The 27816-nt window shown below is 36.4% G+C and overlaps 1 protein-coding gene across 1 annotated transcript in view; it reads right to left on the minus strand.

The window, feature by feature from the left end:
* Paxbp1 (PAX3 and PAX7 binding protein 1) overlaps positions 1 to 27481 on the minus strand; it is a 34437-nt gene extending 6956 nt beyond the window's left edge. Inside the window, exons 1-16 of the mRNA XM_046439073.2 lie at positions 27007 to 27481; positions 25511 to 25639; positions 21181 to 21357; positions 19373 to 19594; positions 18758 to 18861; positions 17522 to 17739; positions 16840 to 17029; positions 13530 to 13653; positions 10110 to 10209; positions 9916 to 10031; positions 7677 to 7876; positions 6507 to 6651; positions 5496 to 5617; positions 4064 to 4140; positions 3299 to 3365; positions 473 to 619 (exon numbers count right to left, since the gene is read on the minus strand). Coding sequence (XP_046295029.1) covers positions 473 to 619; positions 3299 to 3365; positions 4064 to 4140; positions 5496 to 5617; positions 6507 to 6651; positions 7677 to 7876; positions 9916 to 10031; positions 10110 to 10209; positions 13530 to 13653; positions 16840 to 17029; positions 17522 to 17739; positions 18758 to 18861; positions 19373 to 19594; positions 21181 to 21357; positions 25511 to 25639; positions 27007 to 27349 — 2481 coding nt within the window. The 5' untranslated portion in view covers positions 27350 to 27481. The remainder of the gene's footprint in view (positions 1 to 472; positions 620 to 3298; positions 3366 to 4063; positions 4141 to 5495; positions 5618 to 6506; positions 6652 to 7676; positions 7877 to 9915; positions 10032 to 10109; positions 10210 to 13529; positions 13654 to 16839; positions 17030 to 17521; positions 17740 to 18757; positions 18862 to 19372; positions 19595 to 21180; positions 21358 to 25510; positions 25640 to 27006) is intronic.
* Between the last annotated feature and the right edge of the window lie 335 nt (positions 27482 to 27816).

A 27816-nucleotide genomic window follows, 5' to 3' on the forward strand; every position in this document is an offset into this window, starting at 1 on the left:
AAAATTATCATGAAATCAAAACTTTTACTAATACCAAAACACTGATACAAATAAATGAATAGATATAAATATAGATAACATTATACTTTCTTCCTCCTCCCCTACACCCCCTTTTCTGGGGTACTGGGAATTGAGCCCGTAAGCATTTTACCACTGAGCTACATCCCAGCACTTTTTATTCTCTATTATAAAATATCATCTAAGTTGCTGAAGCTGGCCTTGAATTTGCAAACCTCCTCCTTCAGCCTTCCAAGCTGCTGGGATTACAGGCATGTACTACTGCCAGCACATTATATACTTTGATATAAAAATGCTAGGGAGTGGGGAGTTTGGAACTACCTGGGTAAACAGATAGCCAACCTTACATTAAGTCTGGTAATAAAGGGCAATCATAAAGTTTTCATATCCCTCTTTGAACAAAGGAAATTAACATATATGGTTTAAAAATAATAATATGTATCATTCAACTCACATTTTGGGCTTTTTTGATGCTGTCATCTCCATATTCTGAATTCTGAAAAGCCATGAGAATGTATCTATTTAATAAACCATCTATTGATAATTCCTGAAGAGTTTTATTTGAGAAAATGCCATACCACTGAAGAAAATTTCCTAAGAGCTAGAAATAAGGGGAAAAAAGAGAGAAGCAATGTTATACAATTAAATTAGGTATAAAGTAAATTAGATACACAATAAAATACCACATGTAATATGCAGGATAATGCCTTCCCAAAGTACAGCACTTTTAAAGTGTCCAGATATTTCCTAGAATGGTGGAACATTTTAATTTTAATTAGCTAAAATTTGAATAGCCACATGTACCTGGAGACTACTGTATTGGTCAGCACACATATAAAACATTTTCATCACTGCCTGAAGTACTATTGAGCAGTGATTATTCTTAGATAAGTGTCCTCTATTCAAAATTATGCCTCAGATAGTCCTATGACTTCTAGGATGTTCTTGTCATTATCATAAAATGGAGACTCTTTCCCACCCCACCAAAAAAACTTTCTAACTTGTCAGTAAATGGTAACACTATCTAACCAGCTGCTCAGGCAAAAAAACCTGAATGTCATTCTTAAACTCTTCATCAACTTATTTGACTCCACCTCCATCCAATCTGACATTTCTCTAGTTCCTGCTGCCATCCCAATAGTCTAAGCTACCATAATCTCTTTCTGAACATTGCAGATACTCCAGTAAGATTAAGAGGATGAGCTCTAAAGTACCCTTTCTCAAACAGGTTCTGTGAGAGAAAAAAGTGATTTGAGTGACTCTCCTCAATTTTTCCCAAGGACTATACAGTTAGTTCATTCCAGATACATAATAAAGAATTCATTATTTACAAGGGAAGCCTTAGAGCATTAAGTATTAACTCAGAATTCCAGGCGAGCAGATATACTCAAGAGGCAGACTGGCCTGAGCTATAATTACCAATGGAACGACTCTGGGCAGGTTATTCTGTGCCTCACTGACCCATCAATAGAGTGAGAATAATAGTGTCTACTATAGAGCCATTCTGAAGGTTCTATGAGATAATCTGTTTAAAAAGTGGAGCACCATGCTTGGCATACAGTAAATAAATAATGAATACAAGTTCTCATTTTCAGTATTACTACCCATTAACTTGACAAAACAGGAAAAAGTAATCTTAAAAATGGTAATGTTGGGACTGGGGATAGAGCTAGGTTAGTAGAGTGCCTACCTTGCATGCACAAGACCCTGAGTTCAATCCCCAGCACCACAGGGAAAAAGAAAAAAAAAGTAATGTGTTCATGTCCCTGATAAGGTAAAAACCCTTCCATGACCCACATAAATAATGGTCAACTACTCTTCAACAAAGGTACAAAAGCAATTCAGTAGAATTTGTCTTTTTAACAAATGATTGCTGAAACAAAAGAACCTTAATACAGATCTCATGCCTATCACAAAAATAAGCTCACAATAGATTATAGAGCTAAATAGAAAACCTAAAACTATGAAATTTCTAAAAGAGATAGGAGAAAAACTTTGCAACCTTATGTTAAGAGAAAGATTTTTCAAGTATGACATATAAAGCACAGTCCATAATAGAAAAAGTGATAAACTGGACTTCATCAAAATTAAGAACTTCTGCACACAGAATACTACTGAAAGAATGAAAAGGCAAGCCACAGACACACACACTAAAAAAACTCTTTACAAATCATTACTTGACCAAGGACTTCCCTCCAGAATATGGAAAAAACTTTACGTGCAGTAAGAAGAAAACAGCCCAACTTAAAAGCAGTGATCTGCTGATAACACACAATGTGTGGATGAATCTCAAATACATTATGTTAGGTGAAAGATTCGAGACTCAAAAGGCTCCCTGCTACATATAATTCTATTGATAAAGACATTCTTGCAAAGAAAACCATAATACATAGATAAATATATGGGGGAAGTGGCCAGGGAGAGGTCAGGGGTGAGCTTTACTACAGGGGAATGGGAAGTTTCTGGGAATGCTGAAATTGGTACGTATTTTCCATTTAGTAGTGATGATACACAACTGTATTCACTCAAAACTCACAGAATACTAAAGAGTGAATGTATATAAAATAATACTTTTAAAAAGATAAATAAATAAGTAAAAGTAAAAAGCATCTAGTGGCTTCCTACAACTTTTACCCATCAATCTTTCACATGACTTACTAGAGTCTATGTTATCAAGACTCTCTAATATATCTCTAACTTAGCCATTATGTATGCACTTTCAGTATCTGTAGTGTTGTCTGTTCTCCTTCACCTCACAGTCAAATTCCATTAATTCCTCTGGTCTACAATCTAAATATGACTTCCTTAGAATGAAATATGATCTCCAACAACTGTTAGTCTAGTTCTTGACGTATGTTATAGCTCTCATTACTATCTAGAATTTCTCCTTTAAAACTCATCACATCTGTGATTACCTGCTATCTGTCAACTGTTCTGGACTATGAACCCCATGAAAGATACACTTCTATCTCATTCAGTGCTATATCCCTAAAACTCAGAAGAGACCCTCTACTTTATTTGCTGAATATATTTGCTGTGGTTTATTTAGTTAGGTGGTTTGTTGATAGCTTGGGCCTCACTTTGAAACTCAAGAATTCATTTTCTCCTGTGGAAATATCAAACTTAAATAAACTTTGGGAATGAAATTAGTTGGTAAAGTGGAGCTTCTGTATTTATAAATAGAGCTATCCCTATACAGCTTATAAAAAATAAAAATATTCTCCAAATACACTATGAAGTCAAAATCTCAAGATTTTTAATATAGCCTATGAATACATACCTTAACTGAAGACCAAAACTGTCGTTGAAAAAACAAATAAGGCCCAGAATTTTTATTTTCCAAGACACTAAGAAAGAGAAAACACACCATGATCAAATATTTTATATATAAGCGCCAAATTATAGCTATAAACAAATATTTCTACAAGTAAAATAGTTAACAACAGAATTAAGTAGGGGGCTGGAAGGTATGTTCATTGGTGGGGTGTATGTCTAGCATGTGTGTGAGGTGCTGGGTTCCATTCCCAGCACTGCAAAAAAAAAAAAAAAAAAAAGTAATTTTTCAAACAATTATATTCTGGAAAATACTACATTTAAGAGTCAATAGAAGCTGGATGTGGTAATGCACGCCTGTAATCCCAGAGGCTTGGGAGGCCAAAGCAGGAGGATCGCAAGTTTAAAGCCAGTCTCAGCAATGGCAAGACACAAAGCAACTCACTGAGATCCGGCCTCTAAATAAAAAACAATATAGGGCTGGGGATGTAGCTCAGTGGTTGAGTGCCACTGAGTTCAATCACTGGTACCCCCCCCCCCCAAAAAAAAAAAACAGTCAATGGAAATTTATTTCTGAGGCTGAGGGGGAACAAAGACCATCAACTCTTTTATGGCACTTAAGGGAACAACTTTCCCACTGAGCCAGTCTGTATGTTTATACTATATAGGTTAAGTTTACATTTCAAGCTATCTTTTGTCTTCTAGAATTTTAGAACCCTTCTCTGAAAGACAATAGAGAATATTATGTTTAATGTTCTTAATTGTTACTTACTTTTTTGGATATAAGGGCATGAAAACATCGTCATCCAAAGTTCTTCTCATTCTCAACAAAAGTGCCTTTAGGTAAACCTGAAGAATTAAAAAGTAGATAACATGCTTTAATAAGGGCTATGATAATAAAAATAAGCCATATTCTAAACCACATAATTGAGTATTGAATTTTGAGTGAACCATTTTCTTAAGTTTTTTTATTTTCCTCACTGAAGGCCCTAAACTTATTAATACTTACAACTCTCTATTAAGTGACCCTGTGGGAGGCCATCCTCGCATGTGATTTGACTTACCTCCCTGGCTAGGTGAGAGGCACTTAGACACAGCTGTGTCAGAGCTTTCCCCACCCTTCTCCAGGTCTGAGGGCTTGTCCATGCAGAGGCGTGCCTGGCCACTGCCCTGAAGACCCAATCATCGCCCCTAACCTTGGGATGCTGCCCCTCTTAATCTTCATTGGATGGGATTTTCCCCGGAATTTTTTGTTCCCCAATAAAAGTCCACTTCCTGGCGTGTTATATCTCCCTCTCTCTCTCTCTCTCTCTCTCTCTCTCTCTCTCTCGATAGCCAGTAAACCTCGCTACCGCATTAGGTGGCTGGAGGCTGGAGCTAGGAGAAGCCGTCCTGGAGCTGGTTTTAAAGGTAATTAAAGTCTTGTCTCTTTAATTTAAAACTCCCTACCGTTTTCTCATGGTTAGAACCTTCTTTCATGAAGCCAGCACGGGTCGCAGGCTAGATGACCCCCCAATAATTACCAAGCAATGAAGCCATTTAGAAAACTTTCCATCCCCTAGTCTACCATATAAGTTTTAAGATCAGACACATACTTTGCTTCTTCTCAAAATGAGGTTAGTAAAAAGTTAACAGTGATAAAGAACACCTTTTCCATATTTAGGTAAGGATGCCCCTGAAGGGAAAATAGCATTTTAATCTTGGAAGTAGTTAAAAAACAGTATCTAGTTGCTTTATATGCTGTTCAAGTGTTTTAACAATTAAGCCATCAATTGTAAGCCATTTTAGTAGTCTTACATCTCTTTCTCCCCCAAAACACAGTTCTTAAAGGTATATCAATTAGTTGAATTGGGAATAGAGTTGTGGTGGTGAGAAATAATAACGAAGTTATCCAGACCAATAGCCTTTCTTCCACACAGATTTTTAAAATTGAAAACTAGTATTTCCAACTTTGTGTATTTTACGCTTTAAAGGCTCATGCTGTCCAAATAGGGAAATCAGATTTTCAGTTGATTTAGAATAACCATTCATTTTCAACTCTTATTCATTTTCAAGAGAAAAAAAAAAAAAAATGTCTCAGGGCTGGGGCTGTAGCTCAGGTGTGAAGCCCTGAGTTTGGTCCTCAGCACCACATTAAAAAAATAAAATAAATAAAGATACCGTGTCCAAAAAAAAAAAAAAACTCCTAAAGATGATTAAATTACCTGTGTATTTTTATTTTCTGCATTCACTACTGAAGGATATCCATTTATTAATTTTAGTGTAATTCCAACCATTCTTGAAGTCTGTGTTGTAGAAAAAGGATCCCACATATTTTCAGCTATCACTATTAAGGAAAAAATAGGATATGTTGAAATATAAAAGTAAACTGCAGCTTATTTAAATCTGATGTCAAGCAGTCTCTAATAAATGTCAATCCTGATTTATTTCTTCTCTCTATAAAACAAGCTTCAGTATTCTTCAATTAACTGTGGGAATGCTGAGGGGGATAGGAATGTGGAGAGGTGATGCCTTCTTATTTATGCTCCTCAGTGAAAATAAAAATAGTGGGGAGGGATTTCTATATACCAAAGGATGTCTTAGTATAAAGATTTTCTAACTAAACTTACAAGTTCATTCATTCTTCTTCTTCCTTTTTTTCTTTTGGTACCAGGAATTAAACCCAGGTTCACTTAACCACTGACAAACATCCCCAGCCCCAGCCCTTTTTCTGTGTTTGAGACAGGGTCTCACTGAGTTGCTCATGGCCTCACTAAGTTGCTGAGGCTGGCTTTGAACTCATTCATGAGTCTCCTGCCTCAACCTCCCCAGCAGCTGGGATTACAGGCATGCACCATCGCACCCAGCTATTTAAAATTCATTCTTATTACTTAAAATAGGTTCCTATACTGATTATCCCTAATCTTTTTGAGAAATTGATGAAAGCACTGAAATTGTTCCCCAGATATGCACACACATCCCAACAACCCAAACTATGTATTAAATTTGGCTTCAGGCTGTGTGGGAGTCACTAAAACTCACCTACAGATTAATTACTGTCCCAATTCTAAGTTTCAGGTTAAGAGTTCCCTACCACTTAGCAATCTCTGGGCCAACTGGTAACTATTATTTACTATATAATGTTTATAAGGAAATACACTCTAATAAATACTCTCAAAAATAAATTTGGGAAATCCAATGTGTCAAATGGTCAATTCAGAAGACAGGAGATTTACCTGTTAGTTTAGGGAGAATCACTTTTTCCACAATGGTAGGTAGTAGTGCAACATCTACATCATCTTTTTCTTGCTCTCGTTCTTCACAACCATAAAACAGCAAAGACTCAAACCACAGCATATTCTCAAAGTCACGACATTTTGCCTAAAACATTAAAAAGATTACCCAAACAGTTAAAATAGTGATTCTGCTTCAAGCCAGAAATAAGAGAAACTAGATTGAGCCTTTGGTTATAATCAGTAAAAACTGTACAAAATATATAAAACATGTATTTCCAAGTTATGGACCAGAGAGAGCAAGGATTACGATCCATTAAAGGAACTCAAATGAAGTCAAATGCTGGCTCAGGACAGAATGAAATGGTGATTCCATGCAGAGCACAGCAGACTTGCCAAGTTGAGGAGACAGCAATGGGGGAGCTGAAATGGCAGGATGTTGTGGGGCAAAGGAAGAAGCTACATAGAAAAAGACCTCCAAATACACACAGACTCGAGCTTCTATTGTCTACCAAGCCCGACAAACACACAGGGAAACTCCACAAGGTCTGGCAAAGCTTATGAGCAGAATGATTCCCAGAGCTCATTTATTTTAGTTGTGTGTCCAGGGTTACACTCTTTTACAGTCCTTTTCTCTATGATTTACATATTCACCCAACTCAGCATTAGTCACATGCAGATATACACCCAAATTATTCCAACTTCCAAACCCTATCATAAACATCATTAGTCTCAAATAGCCAGTTCTAGTTTCTTCTCTTATATAGAGGCAAAAAGGTCCTATCAATTCTATCTCCTACATTTAATCTGTATTACCCTCACAATTTCCACTGCCACTGACTTAATTCAAGTCTTTTCCCACCTGTCCAATTATGCTTTTCCATTAGGTTAAGTTTTGTTAGGATAAAAGGTCCAAGTTCTCACTATTCATATACCATAATTAGTACATATCATTTTAACTGAGAAAGAATTTATATGTAAACTGAAAAACAGAAAGGATAAAACTTAAAAAATTATAAGATTATTCCCAGATACAGTCTATATTAATTAGTTATAGCCTATGCCCTATCTCCTCTGAAAAATATGTTGCTTAAGCATATATCTCTATTTTGAGACTAAAATGACAGAGAAATCAGGTTACATTCCTTATCAACAGTGATAAAAGACACTTACCTCAAGAGGAGTCCAAGTGAGGAGCTGCAATCTGATGAGGGGGTTGAATAACTTTGGCAAACAAAGGCCAATGTAAGCATCCTTATAGGACATGTAGTATTTTGAACGCCATGCTTCAAACTGTGATTTAATGCAGTCAATTGAATAGAAACTCTCAAGGACATCTTCAAAAACCTTGCTGGACTCTTTTGAAATGCGATCTAACAACAACAAAATCCCACAGAGAATCATAATTTAGTGTGAAGTAGAAAAAAAAAAAAAAAACCACCACAATTCACTGTTTTCATTGTTTTCTTTGAGGCTTGAATATCAATAAGAGGCTCATTAACAAAGGACTAAGTTATTAATTGCAATTTAGAATGAAGGATAAACAGAAGTTTAGGTTTCATTTTGTCTTTTATGAACTCTAATACACAACCAGTTCTTGTTTTACAAGTTTCCAATATGTACAACTTTTTTTCAATATATACAATTTTCCATTACAGAGGTTTAGTTTAGTAATGCCTCTTCCCCAACATGGTTCAAACTTCAGCAACCCTGCTATATTAATTATAATTGCATAAAATACAAATTTTGCTGCTGCTAGCTTTTCAGTACACAAACTGCTATGTAAACAAGAGCTATGCCTCATGATCAGTGACCAATCATCTTTTTAAAGTCTATTGGTAGCTAAGTGTGGTGGCACATGGGAGCAATTCCAGATACTCAGGAGTCTGAAGAAGGAAGATTGCTAAGTTCAAGACCAACCTTGGCAACTTAGCAAGATCCTGTCTCAAAATCCAGAAAATGGGCTGGGGATACATAGCTCAGTAGCAAAGCATCTCCGGATCCAGTACCTAATAACATGCACACGCACGCACACACAGTCTGTTGGTGATTACAATAACTTCACCTAGTCAAGTTCCCGATGAATAGATACTAGGATTTCTAAGTGAAAGTTTACTTTGGAATATATGTGTGATGCCTTGGATGATTTAGGAAATCTTTTTAATGGAGATATTAAAGTCCTGATTATCTTCATCATAAAATCAATCTTAACATCCCTTAAAGTGAGACAATCTAGCATCTGTCATGTGAAATTATACAATAAGAAACAGTATCCAATATGAAGTACTCTTATTAAAAAAAAGACAAAAACAAAAAAGGTTTAACCAGAATCTAATCAACCTTTTAATCTTGAAAATTCCAATTTACAATAAATGTAAAAGTGATAAATGGAAGAACAAGTTCACCAATACCATAAGAAAACAGACAGATGAATGCAGAATTTAGGATGTTTTCTGTAAGACAAGTGGCCTACTCTATTTAAAAAGTTAACATCTTTAAAAGAATAATAAAGCAGGAGTAAGTATTAAGGGATACTCATTTATTCTAGATCAAAAGCTATAACAACCAAATGTGGAACATGAACGTTGGGAGGATCCTGGTTTGGACAACAAGCAAAAACATAAAAGAGTTCCAAAATTTTTTTCCCTGAGACACCACTGAGGAAGACTGAATATGATACTAAAAAATAGTAGTTAATTTTCTTAGGTGTGATAATGGTACTGCAATTTCACAGAAAAATAACAGTGTTTTTATAAAATACTTCAGGCTGTTTTTAGGGGCGAAGTGCCACAACATCTACTGCAATTTACTTTCAAATGGTTCAACAACATGCACACACAGATAAAGTGAAATTGGTGAAAAGGAGGCACTGTTCAATCGGGGTGATGAATATGGGGTGATCACTGCTGTTCTTTCGAAATTCCTATACATTCAGAAATGTTCACTATGAAATAAGGAGGAGGACACAGGCTTTTGCAATGGCCAGCAACCAACACAATTTCAAATAACTACTGCCAAAGATGGGAAAGATATATATGGGGACCCTCTGGGAATGCCTGGTATTCCTAAGAGTACTAACTGGTAATCTTGATAGAAATCATCCAGGACTCCCCAAATCAGGAAGTTCCTTTAGGGCAAGTGCCCCCACTGCCGGCTATATACTCCTCGAGACTAGATAGGCTACAGCAAAGCTTTGCCATGGTTGGACACTTTTTGGTCACTTAATATTCTTAAGAGAAACATCATGTATGCTCTTCAAGTCCTAAATACACCTTGAATTCTTTGAGAATTCAGTATGATATTCATTATCTGATTTAATGTAGAGGTCACAAAAATTCCAACCATTTCATGGTAAAAACCACAGCCAAATAAAAACCAAATTGACAAGTCCTATTTCCAAATAAAATCTTACCTTTTTCCAGATTGAAATTAGTAATGTCTGTGGAAGTTTCTTCATCATCACTAGAAAGGCCTTCAAGGTGATCTGCCATCTTCCCCGTTTGTTCTCTAGCTTGTCTACGGCGGGTCCTATGGACCGACACAATGTTAGATAAAAGAGACTCCTCCCTTCACAAACAAAGCCACAGTAAGCATCTTTAGTACTACCTCCTGGCCTCCCGCTCTGCTATCCGACGTTTGGCATGCTCTTGATACAGTGCCCGATCACGCCCAAAGGAATCAAGATTTGGTGCCATCAGTGCTTTATCTGTAAAACAACAATAGTTAAAATTAAAGGCCTTCCTTCAACAATACTGAGGAAAGAGTTTGTACAGAATAAGCCATTATGATAGACTGCTTGCTAATCTCAACAGCAGGATTCTTCAATGACCAGTAAACGGGATAGGTTTTTAGTTTAGAACAAATCTCAGTATTATTCTAGATTCCCATAAAAAGAAGCAGAAAAATTAAAGAACCAATTCTTTTTAAGAGTTCAGTAACCCTACCCAAATGCAACTGGGCTTATTCACTATTTTTATGTTTAAGTAACAGGACTAGTTAATGCTATTATGATGACCGCCAAAAAAAAAAAAAAACTAAGTTACCTGTGCAAAGGGGAAAATAAAAGATTATATCTTTAAGAAAGAAGAATGCAGGCATCACATATCAAATGGCATGAAATGACAGCAAAGAAACAGGTAGAAAGATGTAAGAATTAACAATTTTGTTGCCAAGACTTTAATAACTTTTTCTATTTTACTCTAATTTTGCTTCATGGAAATTTATTTTTAAAGGAAGGCAACACCAAAACTAAAAAGCCTATCTGAGTAGGGCCAACTAATACCTTCTCAAATACTACTCTTTCACACACACTTTACATCTCTCTCCCTACTTCCTCCTATTTTCCATCTCTCATTTTGCAAACTTTCTAGGGCATTTTTCTAGCTTTGGTTTCTAACTCTCCTATTTAAATGTATATTTTATTTACCATAATTTTAGTTTCTAAGAAGGAGTTCATATTTTTTAAAAACCGTTCTTCTATAGTATCCTATATTTTTGTTAAGATACCTTTCTATTATATCACTGAAACTAGCAATTAAGTGTTACAGTTTTGGGGTGTTTTGTTTTGTTTTTGCCACCAACATTGCCGGTTTCTGCAATCCCTTTGGTTCCACTGCTTATGTTGGCTTTTCTGGTGATAATTAACAGTCTTCACATATATAGGGCACGAAGGGAAGTTCTGTGTGCACAAGATGGGAGCTGTCTAGAAAAGGCATCTCTATCAGATTGCTGGTAGGTTGCCTACTATTTTTGTTGTCCCCCAACCCCCCATATGTTAATGCCTCAGGGTCTTTCCTCTGGACCCATTTTATTTTGCCAATAAAGACACTCTCCTTCCTATGGTGGAAAGGGTAGGGAAAACATCTGTCTGCTACACTTCACTCATTTCTGCATTTGACTCCCATACTATGAAGATATTCTGGAAAAATACAGGATAGTAACTGGAAGGAAACAACCTAAGGGATTGGGTGCGAGAGGACAGGACATATGTAAGATGAATGAAATCCCTTCAAGGCTTGTGTATATTTCCCCCCACATATCAAGAGATGTCACTACAATTGGCAACAGGAAAACAAATTTGAAAATTAGTTCCCCATCTCAGTGTATCCTGTTCTAGATCTTATTATTTTTAGAAGCTGACATTTTTAACTGAATTCTTCATTAATACTTCAAAATAACTGATATAAGGAAGAAGGCGTGTTCCAGAGTTCACTAGTTAGTAATGTCAGTTTAGATGACTAAAGTGATGACCTCCTTTCACTTCTGTAAGAACTATTATACACAATAATCACAGGTTGCAGATAAGCACTTATTAACAAATGAAATTTCAGCCTACGCTTTGCTTCTTTAAAAAAAAAAAAAAAAAAAATCAGAAAATGAACTGATTCTTCAGTGTCCCATGTAATTTTCCTCAAATCTTCTCTCAATTAACGTGTACTCCCACAGGATAGTATTTTCCACTTTCCTGTCATTTAAATTCTTTCCAACTTTCCATCTAAATTAATATACATCATTCAACTCTCACTTCAAATTCCACTGTAAGTAAATAGCTGCTTATTATGAAAAAATAGATTATAGATGGAGGGAAGATTTAGTAAGATATATAGCTCAAACAAACCATTTAACTTAAAAGGAAATTATTTTCCTTCATCAAATCATGTTTACCTGTAATCTTCCCCAGAAATCTGGTTCAGTCTGGATCAAAAAGTGATCTGGGAGGGATGCATTAGTTATTTAAGTGCCCAGTGTCAAGTCAACTTAAACTTGTGTGGCAAAAATAGGTCAAAGCCATTATAAAGCTCACAGATGAGTCTGTCTCAGCTCTGAGGGCCACATTACCATGATTTTAAGCCTCTCCAAAACCCATCCCACACACAGGAGGACTCTTACCCAGAATACCCTGTATGGCAAAGCACTGCTCTAAAAATAACATGAAGACTGTGCCAACTGAATCACCTGGAGTAGTTGTTTAACATGCAGATTTCTGGACTTGGAGGACCTAATAAGAACCTCTAGGGACAGGACCAGGAAATCTGCATTTTAAATAAGTATCTCAGGTAACTGTGATACATACTTTCATTTGACTGTGAGCATAGGGGAACAATGAGATGATAAACAAGCTATGAAGAACCCACATTAGTAAAATTCTTCACAGAGCACCCAAAAATATGGAAGTCAGTGGGAAAAATGGAATTAAAAAGATTTTCAAAGCATGATTAAAGAATCTCTACTATTCTATTTAAAGAGATTTCCAATTAAATTTGGTTTTCCAAAATTCAAGTCATAAAGAAAGGATTATAAATTAATCAATTTCTACATTTTATATTAAATTTCAAGAACTGTATGTAGGTATCAACTGACTTAAAGGAAACCCAGTATATAAAGCAAAGTGGAAGGAACATTAAAAAGAAAAATACTTGGGCTGGGGATATAGCTCAGTTGGTAGAGTGCCTGCCTCGCATGCAAAGGCCCTGGGCTCAATCCCCAGCACCACCAAAAAAAATTAAAAAATAAAAAATCTTTGCTTTATCCAAAGGGTTGATGAAGCTCAAAACTCCTTTAATCTTAGGACTGGCATTTGTTATGCAATGTAACTCCTCTCCTGCTTACCACAAAATTCCCCAATCCCTAAACCTAAAATCTTTTACTATGAACAAAAACAGCATTTTTATCAGTGTTATGGACAGGATGAAAATGAAAAAATAAAGGGCCAGATAATGGTTTTAAGATAAAACACTGATAATATACTTTCTATACTCTCAAGGAGAATGAAAAAATATGTCCAAAGAAGAGTACAACTGACAGAATATTAGTGCATGTTCTTGACCTTCTTCGTGAGGCCATGTTTTCTTAAACACAATTCAAGTACATGCTATTATAATATTAGCTCTACCTGACACAACAAAGAAATTTCTTTAAAAAAGAAAAAGAAAGGAAAAAAGCTCCTCGATTTCTAATTTTCAATTAGGCTGCACTAAGTAAACAAGGTTGTTTAATGAAAAATAAAAACCTTCAAGATGGACTGACTTGAATGGCTTGAAAACTCCGAAGATTCATCTTTAATATCATCTTGTCGTCTTTGGACAAGGCGGGAAGCTCGCTGTTTGTACAGCTGATGTATTGCTGATTCAAGTTCATTAATCAGTGGCACCTGTAAAAATACAACACACTCCGTAACACCAAACTCCTCAGCTGCTTACTTATTTGAGGGTTCCATACTATTTCCGGATTTCTGAAAAAGTACCCTCTCTATGGACAAAATAATCATGAATCCCCAACAGGACATGAATAGCAATTCAGCTTGGCAATGCTTATGAAACATCACTTCTTCTTTAAATCCATGTAAGTGCAATAATGTCCAGTGCCTAGTTATTGGAGCAAAAGTTTGGTTAAGAAATTCAACACTTCGATATTAACAGAGAGCAAATAAAGAAATGTCAAAAGTTCTAGTGCTAAAGATAATATTTAAGTACTTAGAAGTCTTGTTAATGTCCATTTTTAATTTTCTAGCACCAAGATCTGCACCACAATTTTTGGAGATTAAAGTAAACCATCATCAATCTGCAATGCCAAAATACCCACAATTTGGCTCTATGAGTACATAAGAACAAGAGTCTGCTAACTACCCAATACTGAACACTTAAACTGCTTTCTCGTTATAGGCCAAGTACCTGCTACACTACATATTTTATATGTAACTGACTGATTAATAGGGCAAAATTTCTAGCTATCACTAACCTGTCTGAAATCCATACATCTCAAACTTAGAAAATTCTCTTTCTTTCCAACGTTTAAATTTATCCATATTTTGTAATAAAATTCATCACATAAACTGTCAAAACTTACAAAGTCAATAAAAAATTTTCCAGGCTATATCCATAACTAACTCATTTACTTGATTCATATAGAATACAACAACTTATAGAACCGGAGAACTAAGTGTAAACAAAAATAACCCAGAAAGCTTTCTCTTTATAAATACTTTATACTATAGCCAAATGCTACGAAACTTTCACAAATCACTAACAACCACTACACATACCTGAGGAAACCAGAAATTCTAGTTTCCCGATGGTTAGTGTAAATGGAAAACACACTACTTAGAGTTTGGGAACACTGGCACCAAGTGTTATAGCAGCTTCCTGAACTGAACAGACTGCAAACAGAAAATAAAAAGAGGCAGGTGGAATACAAAGATGTCTAAAATAAAAGCAATTGCACATACTTGCATGATTCCATTGCAAAAGTGGCAAATGTTCACACAAAGGTCAAACTAATGGGAGTTATTTTGTTCTTTAGTATGCCACACCATGGGCAAACAATGCCCCCAAATCTGCAATGATTATCTTGGACAGCTGAGTCCAAAGACATTAAAATTTGTTATAATCTGATGTTTTTCATTTTCTTAAGCAACTACTGCCAAATCATTTTCACTTACACTTCTCCACCTCCCACCCAACCACATCCCCTCTTTTTTTAATCACACAAGACTAAAGACAAATGTACCTAAGATACATTCTTTTAGTCCTGGACATTAAAATTCCTGTAGGAGCTACACAACCAAGCTGGCAATATAAAGAATTTATCAACTTATAATTAAGATTCTGATTATGTCATTTTTCTCTTTAGGTACCTGAATACAGTTTAACAAAGCCTAGAGAAAACTTGGAGAATTAAAACCTTAAAATTCATTTTCAGCTCTCATTCAAGTTTTTTAACAATATGAATTTGTCTCAAGAGTCTGCACCATGACAATTTCTTTACCCTCTCCAAACTCAAAATAATCATTATTTTAGGACCAAATTTAAGGCAAAGAACACAAGAAGAAAGATAAACATAGGGAAACAAAACAATGAAAAGTTAAAATGACTTACAAGTAATTTAAAATCTAAGTTCAAAAATCACTTAAAAGCTTAAGGAAAGAGGGAAAAAAAAAAAGAAATGTTTATCTTTAATGGTCTTACCCTTAAAGGATATTTTTATAACAACTAAACTGAATATTCAAACCTATCCTATTGTCCCTAAACACTTTTTAAAAACCCCAATATTTTCTATGACAATTTTGATATTAACAGCTCATCAGCATACTCTTAATACAAATGAATTCAGAAAAAAATTAGAATAAAATACTCTTCTTCAAAATAACATGTATCTACCCCTTTTAATTAAAATGTAGTCACGGTAAAAGTTATACGTCCCATTTCCAGTCCTGATTCTCGCCCCTGCTTAGCACAGAGGAGCTCATGCTTCTTCCCCACCTCCAGGCAAATGATCGGTCACAAGGGACATCATAACTCAGACTGTTATTACTTCTCCAGAAAACAGGGGAAGGGGATGTGGTTTACAGGAAAACATGATAAATCCTATAGAGAAGACACAATGAATGCTAACCATGCTGGATTTGACCACAAGCTGATTGAAACCACTAAGAGCCATAACAAAGACAGTGTTCTTTTGCTAGCCTTTGATTTTTATGGTATTGAAGCAATCAACAAAGACAAAAGTAAAACACTCATTTTATCATACTATATGCTTACAGATTCTATGCTAATCCTAGCCAATGATAAAGAGAAATATGCTTTTCAATCTAAAGTTTTGAGAGAATATCTAAGGCCATGACTTCAATTTTTTTGAAAGATAAGGTGGTAAAGTCCACGAATATTTATAAGCCAGTGTGTCAAACAGTACATTTATCTTAAATAAAAATTGATTAGGACATTACTTGAGAAATTAGCTGTATGCAGCTAATTTTTAAAGATGTAAACAACAAATGGTTAATAGGATACTAAAAGTTGTATCAACTATCATAATTAAAAAAAAACAAAACTTGGAATAAATAAGACCTTAGAAGAAATTATGCCCAATGAATGATTTCTGAAATAAATGACAGGTTTTTTTAGACAAAAAAACTAGTAAAAGCAATGGCAACTAACTACCTAAGATAAAAAACAAAAAATAATATAACTACTTGTAGGAGTATTTTAAAAATAAGTTTAAATCTGAACCATAAAATGAAAATTGCATCAGATAAATACCTTCTATTCTATTCAGCACAGGCCAATAATCTACCATTATATTGAGGCAAGACTTGCCAAAGTCTTATTTAAGTGTGCTCTGAGGTATTCTCTTTTTTCCTATTTTTAACAATGGCACTGTATTACCCTCAAGTGAGAATGCCACTAATGAATTGAAGAAAATGAAGCATGACTTTTCATCACTTCTAAAGTTGAATTCAGAGTATATTTTCTGAGAATTAAAGAATGTTCTATATACATAAGGCCGTCTAGACCTCCCTACTTTGCCTTATTCAAAGAGATTAATATTTTTGCATTCTTACCTTTTCACTGAAACACTCAAGCAAGTCTTGGACATACCCTCGCATTTCTTGCAAAAATTTATACCGTTCACCAATACCCCCAGAAGACCCTTCTAATCTTTCAATAGCCCTGGTAGAATCCACTCGGCTTTGCAGATGCTTCTCATGCTGCTGTCGATTTGTTTTGTGCAATTCTTTCATGGAGTCCAACCTTAAGAACACAAAAGGATAAATATAACATATTTACATCCAAAAGTTTATGCTGTCAGGACTCTTGCAATATTATTAAAATGCATTTAGATCCATTATTAGAACATAAAAATACTTGGCATGGCATCTTTTCATCTGTACTGCTCTTTCAAAAAATGGCAGTTTATAGACTTCATATAATGTTATTTGGTGGGCTAACCAAAATTTCACTGTTTTGCTTTTCCCCCCATATCTTGACTACACTTTTTCAGAGTCCAAGAGGTGCAAACTCAGAACTTTCTTCAAAAAGATCATGGAGTGGCATTTTTTATAACTTTTCGAGGCGTCCACAGAAGTAATCCAAGAAGGTAGCAGAACAATCTTCTGTTAGGCTTTTGAAGATGGGCCAGTGAATCTTCTTTGCTGATATTCTGCATCTGCTACCCCAGACTACATGTTGCCTGAGGGAACAGAAAGCTAGAGGACAGGTCTTTAAGAAGTTGATCTGCCCTACCTGTCTTTAAGCTGTTTCTTTACCAAATCAATAGTAACGGGAGTCATCTCATTACTGGGAGTTTTGAAAGGGGCTGAATTATCTGTTTTTTGAGATTTGGCATCTGATGATCCATAGGCCGTGTAACTATAAGGAATGCCATAGGATGAACCATAAGGCATTGCCTGGTAAGTGTTCTGGTAGTACATATTCACTTCAGTGGGTTGACTCGCTTGAACCTAGAAAAAAAATGGGATTTATATGAAAACTAATAGTTAAACTTTAGAAAAGAATAAAATGCCTTTAGCATTTAAAAAGAAAAACAATAAATATTATGCCCATTTCCCAAATATCATGTAATTAAAATAAATTACTACAGAATTCTTCAAAGTCAAATACAAGAAGGGTTGGATGAATGTCTTATATCTTCTTGGTGGACTTGATGAATGTAATTTTTGGAAAGTTAGATCATCCAAAGTTTAAAATTGGAACAGACATTAAAAAAATAATCCAGGGCCATCATTTTATCAATGGAAGAGGGTAAGTGACTTGTCTAATATCAAGAGAATAAATGGGCAATCAGAGAATCAGATTCCTGAAATCTAGTCTAAGACTTTCTCTGGGTTTGGTTTTTTTTTTAATACTTTTTTGTTAATACCACTCAAATACATGCAAATTCTGCCTCAAAACAATATTAAAAAAAAAAAAAATGTTTTCATTCATGCAATTTTACCCACAATACTATTTACTTCTATAAAACAAATCACTGTAAATATGTGGGGAGACGTCTTTCACCTATCTGTATATTTTCACATTCATGGGAAATCCCTCTTCTTCAAAGTAATTTTTTTGAAGTCAGAGGAAATAAGGCATAGAGGGAAGAAACATTTTCTCTGCAGCAGTGGTTCCCTAACATCAGCATGAATCAAAATCACCTAGAGAGCTTGTTAAACGAGATTGCTGGGTATGACCCTCAAAGTTTCAAACTTTAAGTTTCATCTTTCTGATGAGCTTCCAGGTGATGCTAATGTTACTAGTTGAAAAATCACTTTGAGAAACACTGATCTAAGAAACCAAAAATTCTTTCATCATTCTGACTGTAAAAAACCAGTTTGATACATAACCTCATGTGATTTTCTTGATTATGCTACCTGAATCAACGACAAAGATTCAATATGGATTACAGTCACTTTAACAAAATAGACAAAAGGTATTTTTTAACCTATTTTTTAATTTTTGAAGTTTAATTCTTCTTACCTGAGGGATATTAATTCCTTTTCTTATCTGCTCCTGTTCCCATCGGCTAAGCTCTTCATCTTGCTCTCCAGTTACTAATGCATCATCGTCACTCCCCTCAATACCTGCAACCATGAGCAACAAAGGAAACTAAGCAATACCCAGAAAGTGGGGTGGGGGGAGATGCAGTCCTGTTTCACAATTGAGCACTATTGTTATTAACTCAATCTTACTAAAAAATGTCTGTTATGATTTCTCTCTTTTGATATTTGTGACTATGCCTAGCTTGATCAAAGCACCCCTTGAAGCTAAAGGCAGTATTTAAAGTAATGGTTCAAATCTTAGGTTTCTTAATCTTTGCAAGTTCGACATCAATTCTACAAAGAATAAAATCCACTGTGTCTTAAGAACACTGAATTATATAAATTTATGCATATAAAGTGTTTAGGAAAGTGTTCAACAAATACCACCAATTACAATCATGTTATAGTTTTCAAAAAATTTCAATTAGCTATTTGTACCCAAGCAAGAATAGTCCTCTAAAATAAAAGTTAAATAAATGTAAAATCTTTTTATTTGGTTAAATCACATTTAATAGCAATGTAATGGACTTTCTATCCAATTAAATCAAGTTACCTATTTCCTCGGCAATTTTTTGTCTTTGTGACTTTTCTTTCACCGAAAAAACTATACGGCGTTTCTCATCATCATCTTCATCATCACTGGCATCATTTTCATCTTCTCTAACAAGGCGGCCTTTACCAGGTTCATTATCATGAGGAGTGAAATCTCCCAATTCCCGAGCCATTTGACGCTTTTTCCTTGCAGCATGTATAAATGCTGCATCTGGAATTTCTCCTGGAAACAAATGCTAAGAATTATAAAATATGGCAGTACTAGGGTGATAAAGTCTGTATTTTCTTATAAATATCAAGAATATGATAATGCAAGGTACCTGTGTCGTCATAATGTTTTAATGCTAGCTGCTGGCACCCCCTTCCCAAACTGTGCCTGCAATCTGTTTTATTTTTATTTCAGTTTAAATGGAAACCAAAAGTAAGAAAACTTAAAAGCAGTATATATGGAAAAGAGATGAGGGAAAACCAAACTAATTTCATCTGTATTTTTCTTTTTAATTTTTAAGTAATAAAACCATATCACTAACCTGAAAAACTGATAAAAATAAAAATGGTACCCAGAATCTCATGATTTTATAGTACACTTCTCTTATACTTTTTTAGTTCACATGTATAATTTTGTACCTAATTGTTCTTCATATTAAACCATAAAAAACTTTTCTCCCTACTGTTGTTCTATATAAACATCATTTTTTTATTATTATTTATTTTTTAGGTGTAGATGGACACAACACAGTGCCTTTATTTTTATGTGGTGCTGAGGATCGAACCTGGGTCCCACCCGTGCTAGGCGAGCGCTCTACCACTGAGACACAATCCCAGCCCTACGTAAACATCATTTTTAATGACTTAGCAATATTGCCTGAACTGATAAAGTATAATCAACTATACATTCAAATTAACCTTTTGCCTATGTTAAGAATTAACAGCTTACTACTGATGTAATTGTTATTTTTCTAAATTTTGTTCTTTGTAAATAATGTTGCAATAAAAACACCTCCTAGATAAGTTTCTAGATAGGGAATAACAAGGTGAAGGGTAAGAAACATTTGAAATGCATTTATATCGACAAATAGCTTCCCATAAAGACTATAGCAATTAGGTAGCCACTAGCTACTAGAGATACATTTAGGCATTTATCACCATTTCCCCAGCCCAGGATAGGCTTTTTTTTTTGCAGTACTGGGAATGGAACCCAGGGCCTTGTACATGCAAGGCAAGCACTCTACTGAGTTACATCCCCAACCCCCAGGAGAGGCATTTAAAAAAAAAAAAAAAATTCTTATTTCTTTTTTAAAAAGATTTTAATTCTATTTAGTTCAATTTTATTCAGCATTTTTTAAAATTTTTATAAAAATTAATGAAGTGGTACTTCTTCATAATTTAAATTTGGCTAAAAACCACTCATTTATTCCAAAGCTTATTAGCCATGTATGGATCTGAAAACTATTTCCTATAGAAAACTAAAAAAGAAAAAAATATAAAATGTAAAACTAACAGCAATTTTTGCTTTTTATAGCAGTTCTGGAAAGAATTGAAGTATTATTCTGAAAAAAGACTTTAGGACTATTTACCCATTTATTTGAAGCCCATCTGCTTTAATAATAAAATTGCCTGAGAATAAACTTAGGAAAACTGGGCAAGTTTTAGTTCTCTCATTTTCTGTATTTGCAAATGTAAACACCCTACCTTCAGAGTTGTCATGTGAAATATCACTTAACTAATTTCCTTCCTTAATAACTATCTTTAAAGATGACCCTTCATGAGAACTTAGTTTAGTTCTGACAACCATTTTCAAGTACATACCTGGACGGAGAACATTCAAAGAAGATAAAGCATTTGAGAATGTTCCACCAGCCTTTGGCTTTTCCTCTTCCTTCTCACTCTCCATATCCATTTCATCTTCACCATGCTCACTGATGATAACTCCATCTTCTGGATTTGTGTCTTTGACATGCCCTGTTTTGTCCAGAGGTTGTTCATCTAAATATTTGAAGTAATTAAAATATAATCCATAAATTAAGTAGGTACATTTTATTCAATTGTAGGATCAATCCACTAAAACTTGGAATATTTCAATTGTTTATTAAAAACTCAAAACTAATGCATGAATATAAAATGGCTCAACAGGCATACTTAGGTGAAAATAATATAGAGCACACAGGGATTCTTTGAGAATTTAGTCAAAATTTTAACAATTTATCAAACTGTCTTTCTCTGAACTCCCACAAGTCACTGCTCATATTTCTTTTAAGCATTATTTCATTTTGTATGGCAATATTCCACTCTAAACTCCTTTAAGGCAACTTTCTGTCCCCCACCTTCCCCCTAAAAAACCTCTTTTCTTTCAGACCAAATAGAGTTTCTCTGGAACTTGTTACCTACCATCGAGGAGGAAAGATTCCCCTAACAGTTGCATTTACACTGTGCTAGCCTGACCCCACTTCCATGACTCAATGTTTTAAGAATGAGCTCTGACTGAAAACAGAGGCCAGTGATTCTCTTTCTAGAAATCTGGAACTGGGACAGAGACAAGTCAGAGACAAGTCAGAGACAAGGTAGCTTTAAGAAGAATCATGATATATAAACCAAGACGGGAACTATGGAGTGGCCATGTTCTGTCAGAGGAGCAGAAAAGAGGGCTCTTTGGTTCTCAATTCCAGTCCATTCATGGGCTTGTTTCAAGTCTGCTTTTCTTCCACTTGGGTCCAACAGACATCCCCACAGCTTTAAGGTAAACTGTCCTGGGTTTACTTTATCTATAACTAACTAATCCTATTATATCTTCCATCCCAAGTAAAATAAAAAAACCCAAGGCCTTTTTACACTGAAGTGATGCTCACAATGGATACAACGAATATACTGTAAGAGTAAAGCAAAAGTTTATTCTAATTCAGAAAAATGTTCTTCTGTTGTTTCCCTAACATGTTCTCCCCCTGAAACTGCTTCAAAAGTTCTCCCTTCTTCTCAAGCCATATTCTAATCTCTTAACTTACAGTCCCAGAGATAATATCCTTCTTTTAACTTCCCTACCACCTATCTCATTAGCCATATACTTCGTATTCTGAAGCTACAAGACTTTAAATCTACTTGATCATATATGCTTGGATAATAAATAATTTCGGCATATTTCAAAGATTCAATGTTTTACTGAGTTCAGAGTTACTTGCTTGGGATTGACCAAATACAGGGTAAAGCATGGTGACAACTGGATGTTTTGTTAGTGGTCTTGTGACCCATCTAGACATATCTATAGAGATGTAAAATAAAATTGTTCAAGGTTCTACTGGTGATTTTGGTTTCATTTACTACTACTTCAGGAAATTTGCTCTCACAATTAACTATCCGCATCACAGTAAACTTGGTCAGGCTCTCTTTCCTCTTCTACTTGACTTAATTGGTCCCTCTAGCTATTGTCCTCTACTTCTCTCTGCTCTCTTCCACTTCCTCAACAATTTTCAGAGTCTCAGACTTAGCAAATGAAGGGCTTTGATATCTTCCATTCTAAGATAATCCAATGACTGCAGCCACAGGTAATTCTGATAGTATGGTTGAGCAATTTAGCAAAAGGTGTTCCTTCTTTTTGTAGGCACAAAGCTTGGCTAGTGGCCAGAAAACCTTCCCCCAGAAAAAAAAAACTCGGCAATCCTGTCAATAGCCCTTTTCCTTGGTCCTCAACCTCTTTTCCCAACCTCTCTTATACAACTGACAAGCATCTTCAAGATTTCCTTCTTTTTCTTCTTTGGTCTCTCTGGTAAATCTTCTTCTCCATGATATGTATGCTTTATTACAGAGCAGCAGTCTTTGGTTCTCAGTAACTTTTCCTTTATACTGCCTCCTTGTCAATTCCATTCAGTTTTAATTATCACTTCAAATAAGCACTATACCTAAATCTACAACTTCAGCTGTTCACTAGTCAATTTTACTCAAATTCAAGTGAAAAAGTAAACATTATTTTAGGAATATCACAAAAATGGAAGTTGAGTCAATATTACTCATTTTGAAGTTAATTCATCTTTGCCTATAAAGAAAGACCAGAGGCAGAAAAAGTTTGATTAACAAAAGGGCCTCTAAGACCACGATTTCAGCAATAACAACGATATCTATAACACAATGGCTCCACCTTTGGGGGAGGATATTGAGATATTTGGTGAGTGAAATATCAGAACTATGTGAGGATAAAAGGCAGGAAGAAGTCACAAAAGGAGCCTCATAAACCTCATACTCACTTCTATTTCTAACTTAAGTGTGAATGGTTTTATTTACTAACAAAAGCCATAGGTAAAAGGCCTTTTTCAGTTCCCACTTGCCAGGACCTTTCTTACACTATTTCATTGTACATAGTTGTTTCTCAAGAGCTCCAGGAAAAATGAGGCAATTTCCTAGACTCCTAAAATAATCACTTCCTCTAAAATTATTCCTCCTACTACCTGCCTTCCGCATTCCTATATATAATTCATAATTATTCTCAGCCACCCTGGCACATCAAATTTGACTACTTCTTTTAAATTTAGCATCAAAAACATGTATGATGTCTATCAATTCTCCCTTGGAATGTTTCTCAAATAATCCCTTCTTTCCATTTCTTCTCCCATACTCATAGCAAATATTTTTCATCTTTCCACTATTTCCCACCCAGCCAGGAAAAGTCTCCATCTTGACATTTTTAAACTCATTATTAATGGATCAAAGCTGTCCCCTGAGTTTAAACTGCTTTAGGTCTCCAGTCTTCAACCACGTGCCAATCCATGCTGTATGTCAATACCAGGTTAAGGTTTCAAAAGGCATGTATCATGTCACCATCTTGGTGTGCCAAGGAACCCAGCTCTTCTAAACACCTTACTGCATAGTGAATATCCTTCACAATCTGTCAATAATGTATTTTCCACATTAAGCCTTTTAATTATTTCCTTTACCAATCACCTGCTTTTGCCTGTCAGATAATACTTGCTTTTTTATGAACAGTTCTAATCATTTTAATTCTTGATATCCCCATACATTCCCTCTTCTATTTTTTGGAATTCTAATTATCAAAGACCTAGCTTCATGCCCCACTTCTCTATGAAGCAGTCCTCCCTCTTCTGGGGGGAAAAAAAATGTAGTTAGCCTCTGACCACTCACTGGGACATTTTGCTAAACACTAAGTCTTGTTTACATGATGTTGTCTCCACAACTAGATTGTAAATTTGAGAGAAAAGCATACTTATCCCCAAGAAGTCTACCAATGAGAACCTGGAAAATAATAATTCTACCTTTAATTTTACAAAGTAAAAATATACATAAAGCATTTGTAAATATATATAAAGCATTTGTATGAGAATAACTCAGACCATAGCATATTATAATGAGTCTACTTTCCTAAAGACAAAAAAAAAATGGCTTAAAAAATGTTTAAACTTAGGGGTAAGGAGTGAGCTCAGTGGTGCCTACATGCATGAGGTCTTAGCTTCCACCTCTAGTCACAGTGGGGAGGGGAGATTAAACTTAAGTTTTGAAAGGACACAAAAGATATTATCTGGGGGCCGGGGTTGTGGCTCAGTGGTAGAGTGCTCTCCTAGCATGCATGAGGCACTGGGTTTGATCCTCAGCACCACATGAACGTAAAATAAAGATACTGTGTCCACCTAAAACTAAAAAAAAAAAAAAAAAAAAAAGACATTATCTGTACAATGTACCTGCCTCACACTGAGGACTCTTCACCCATGTTCAGATAAGGCTGCTAAGGGAGGGTATTATCAACACTAATCTTACTGCATTCCTAAATATTCTCTAAGAATTAAACCCAGTATAGAAATAGCACCAAAAATGTTGACAACTTGTCTCCATAAAATACTAGTAGAGGGATTTATACAGTACTCCTTTAAACAAGAATAAACCTGTGTCCTGAACACTAGTAGGAAAACTGAAAGATTTAATTATTTCAAAAGAAACATTCCAGTAGCAACAATCTATCTATTTAAAAAATGCATTTACAAAACCAACTGTGTGAGAATTAAACAACAGAACTGCATTGCTATTCAAAATGGACATTTGAGAATGACAGGGTGAAAGAAATGAATTCACAATATGTCACAAATCACAGAAGAAGAGTTGTCCATTTGTCACTTCAAAAGAATAATATTAGTTTGGTACTTACTGTCTGCTGATGAGTTGAGTTCTGTCTTAATCTTGGACTTTTCAAGATCTTCTTTATATTCTTTCTTGAGCAATTTTACTATCTTTTTGCTGTAACTTGATTTCTTCACTTTAAAAACTTCTTCATTTTCTTAAAAAAAGAAATTAAATAAGATCTATACCAACTACTTTCAGAAAATATTTTCCTTCTTTCCCACAATCACATGTGCTGTTCAAGTTCTTCCAAGTGTATACTCCCAAATATAATCATTATAAAATTTGAAATTATTTCAAGTATCTATCATAGACTCTCAAAAACTGAGATCAACTTCCCAAATTCATCTCGAGTAATGAAATCTTGAGACTTTTAAGGCATAACAGAAGTAACTTCACAAAAATATATTTATTATTACTTTCCTTAAATCATCTACTTCAGGAGGAAAAAAAAAAATCACTCAGAAAGTCTCAAATAATTTTCAAACCTGAAACAATTTTATATCCAAAATCAAAAGGTGCTGTCAAGTCTGAGTTAACTCCACATCCATCATAAACTGACAGTTGAAGACTAAGCTAAAAGCAAATTACTTTGCAAAAATAAATTTTAGTCATGAATCCACCCTTTTCAATTTTTAGGTCAAGCACAAAGCTACCAAATAGTCTATGTATCATCAAAGACAGAAACTGACCTGCACTCCTCTCAAACAAAATAACAGAAATGCAAAGATAAATTGCCTACCTTACTAGAAACATGAAAGCATTTGAAACAAGATGTAAGACTTCCAAAACTCTTAATGTCATTTTTCATAACACAGAATTAAGTCATAAACACTCAACTGTGTGGGAAGTTAACAATAAAAAAAAAAATTTTAAGGCTCGTTTAGGTTCGGAAATCTAAATCCACTGCAGCCTGATCTCTCACGGGAGACTGAAGAAACTGCATGTTTACTTGTACACCGTCTCTTCACTGTTCCAAAATCCAAGGCGAAAGCAGACTTCTGCTACTTAGAACCAGAGCTGTGACTGTGGACTTCTGTTCCAGACCTAGTACTCCTTTTCAAAACCCAGCCTTCCTGTTCAAAGATGCTTAGGACCAGAGCACCGGCGAGGCGTGGGCACAGTGGCCTGCAGAGGGCTCAGAGAGCGTGCCAAGAGCAATCTACTGAGGAGCTCAATCAAACCAAGTTCTCTCTGAAACACCCGGGAGAAGCGACAGGACCGGGAGCACGGATTCCCACTTAAAAGACTCCGACGACAGATCAGAGTTCCTTCCCCCCGGGAGTGGGAAACGCACGGGAGAACAAGCAGGAGCAGGCAGAAGAGAAAAGGCTGGTGGCAACGCGGGAACGCGTCCCCCTGCCCGAACACAAGGCCGGAGGCGGGGGAAGATTCGCAGGCGGTCGGGAGGAAAGGGGCTCTGTTCTGGGGTGCGGGAGCTCGGCATCCCGGGACGGCGCGCACTGGGGTGGGGGTCTGGGGGTCGGGAAGCGAAGGTCTGGGTGCCCGAGGCGCGACGGTTACCTTCCTCCTCGTCCTGGAAGCTGAGTAGGCTGGCCCGGGGAACCTCTTTGTTCTCGCGAGGCCTCTTGCGCGGCTTCAGCCCGTTGCCGGGCTCCGCGCCGCTGGGGAAGCCGCCCCCCGCCTCAGCCCCGAGGCTCGGGGTCAGCGCGGAGGGCGGTGGCAGCCCCGGGCTCAGCAGCGACTCCCCCCCGGGGGCCCTTTCGCCGCCGCCAGGGCCCGGCTCTTCGCCAGTGGCCGGCGGCGGCAGCAACGGCGGCGGCTCCTGCTCCTCATCGCGCTCCCGCTCCTCCTCCTCCGAATCGTTCCGCTTGCGCACGTTCACCCGCCGGGCCTTTCGGAACATCCCTGCGGTCCGCACGGTGGTCACACACCGGCTCCCACACTGCGGCCCAGACAGCGCGAAGCTCACCACGGCGCACGCGCGCTCTCCGGAGCTCTAGCCGGGTCGTGTCTTCCCTCTCGCTAGCGCGCACCACCGAGTGCGCATGCGCCTGAGCTCCCACGCTCCCTCAATACTTGGAGAAAGAGCGCCTCGCGCCTGTAGTGAGAACGTCAACTTTTGCACCGCCCTCTTTTGGCTTGGAGGACTATTGGCACGGAACTCTGGAACTCCCGTGTTGTTCGACGGGTCACAAAGAGGATCATAGAGATGGGAGTAAAGAGTAGACTCTATCATGTCTTCGACTAGGTTGCTGCAGTGCGTCTTCCGCACTTACGCGAAGCGGTCACGTGAGAAAACCTCCCGCCAAGCTCTGGGCGGGGCAGATAGAGGCGGAGGGGTGGAGTGGAGCAGAAGGAGAAGGCGGGTTG

Source organism: Marmota monax, unplaced genomic scaffold (assembly GCF_021218885.2).
Source record: "Marmota monax isolate L192 unplaced genomic scaffold, Marmota_monax_Labrador192_F-V1.1 WCK01_AAM20220418_F8-fsc00125, whole genome shotgun sequence".
Lineage (NCBI taxonomy): Eukaryota > Metazoa > Chordata > Mammalia > Rodentia > Sciuridae > Marmota > Marmota monax.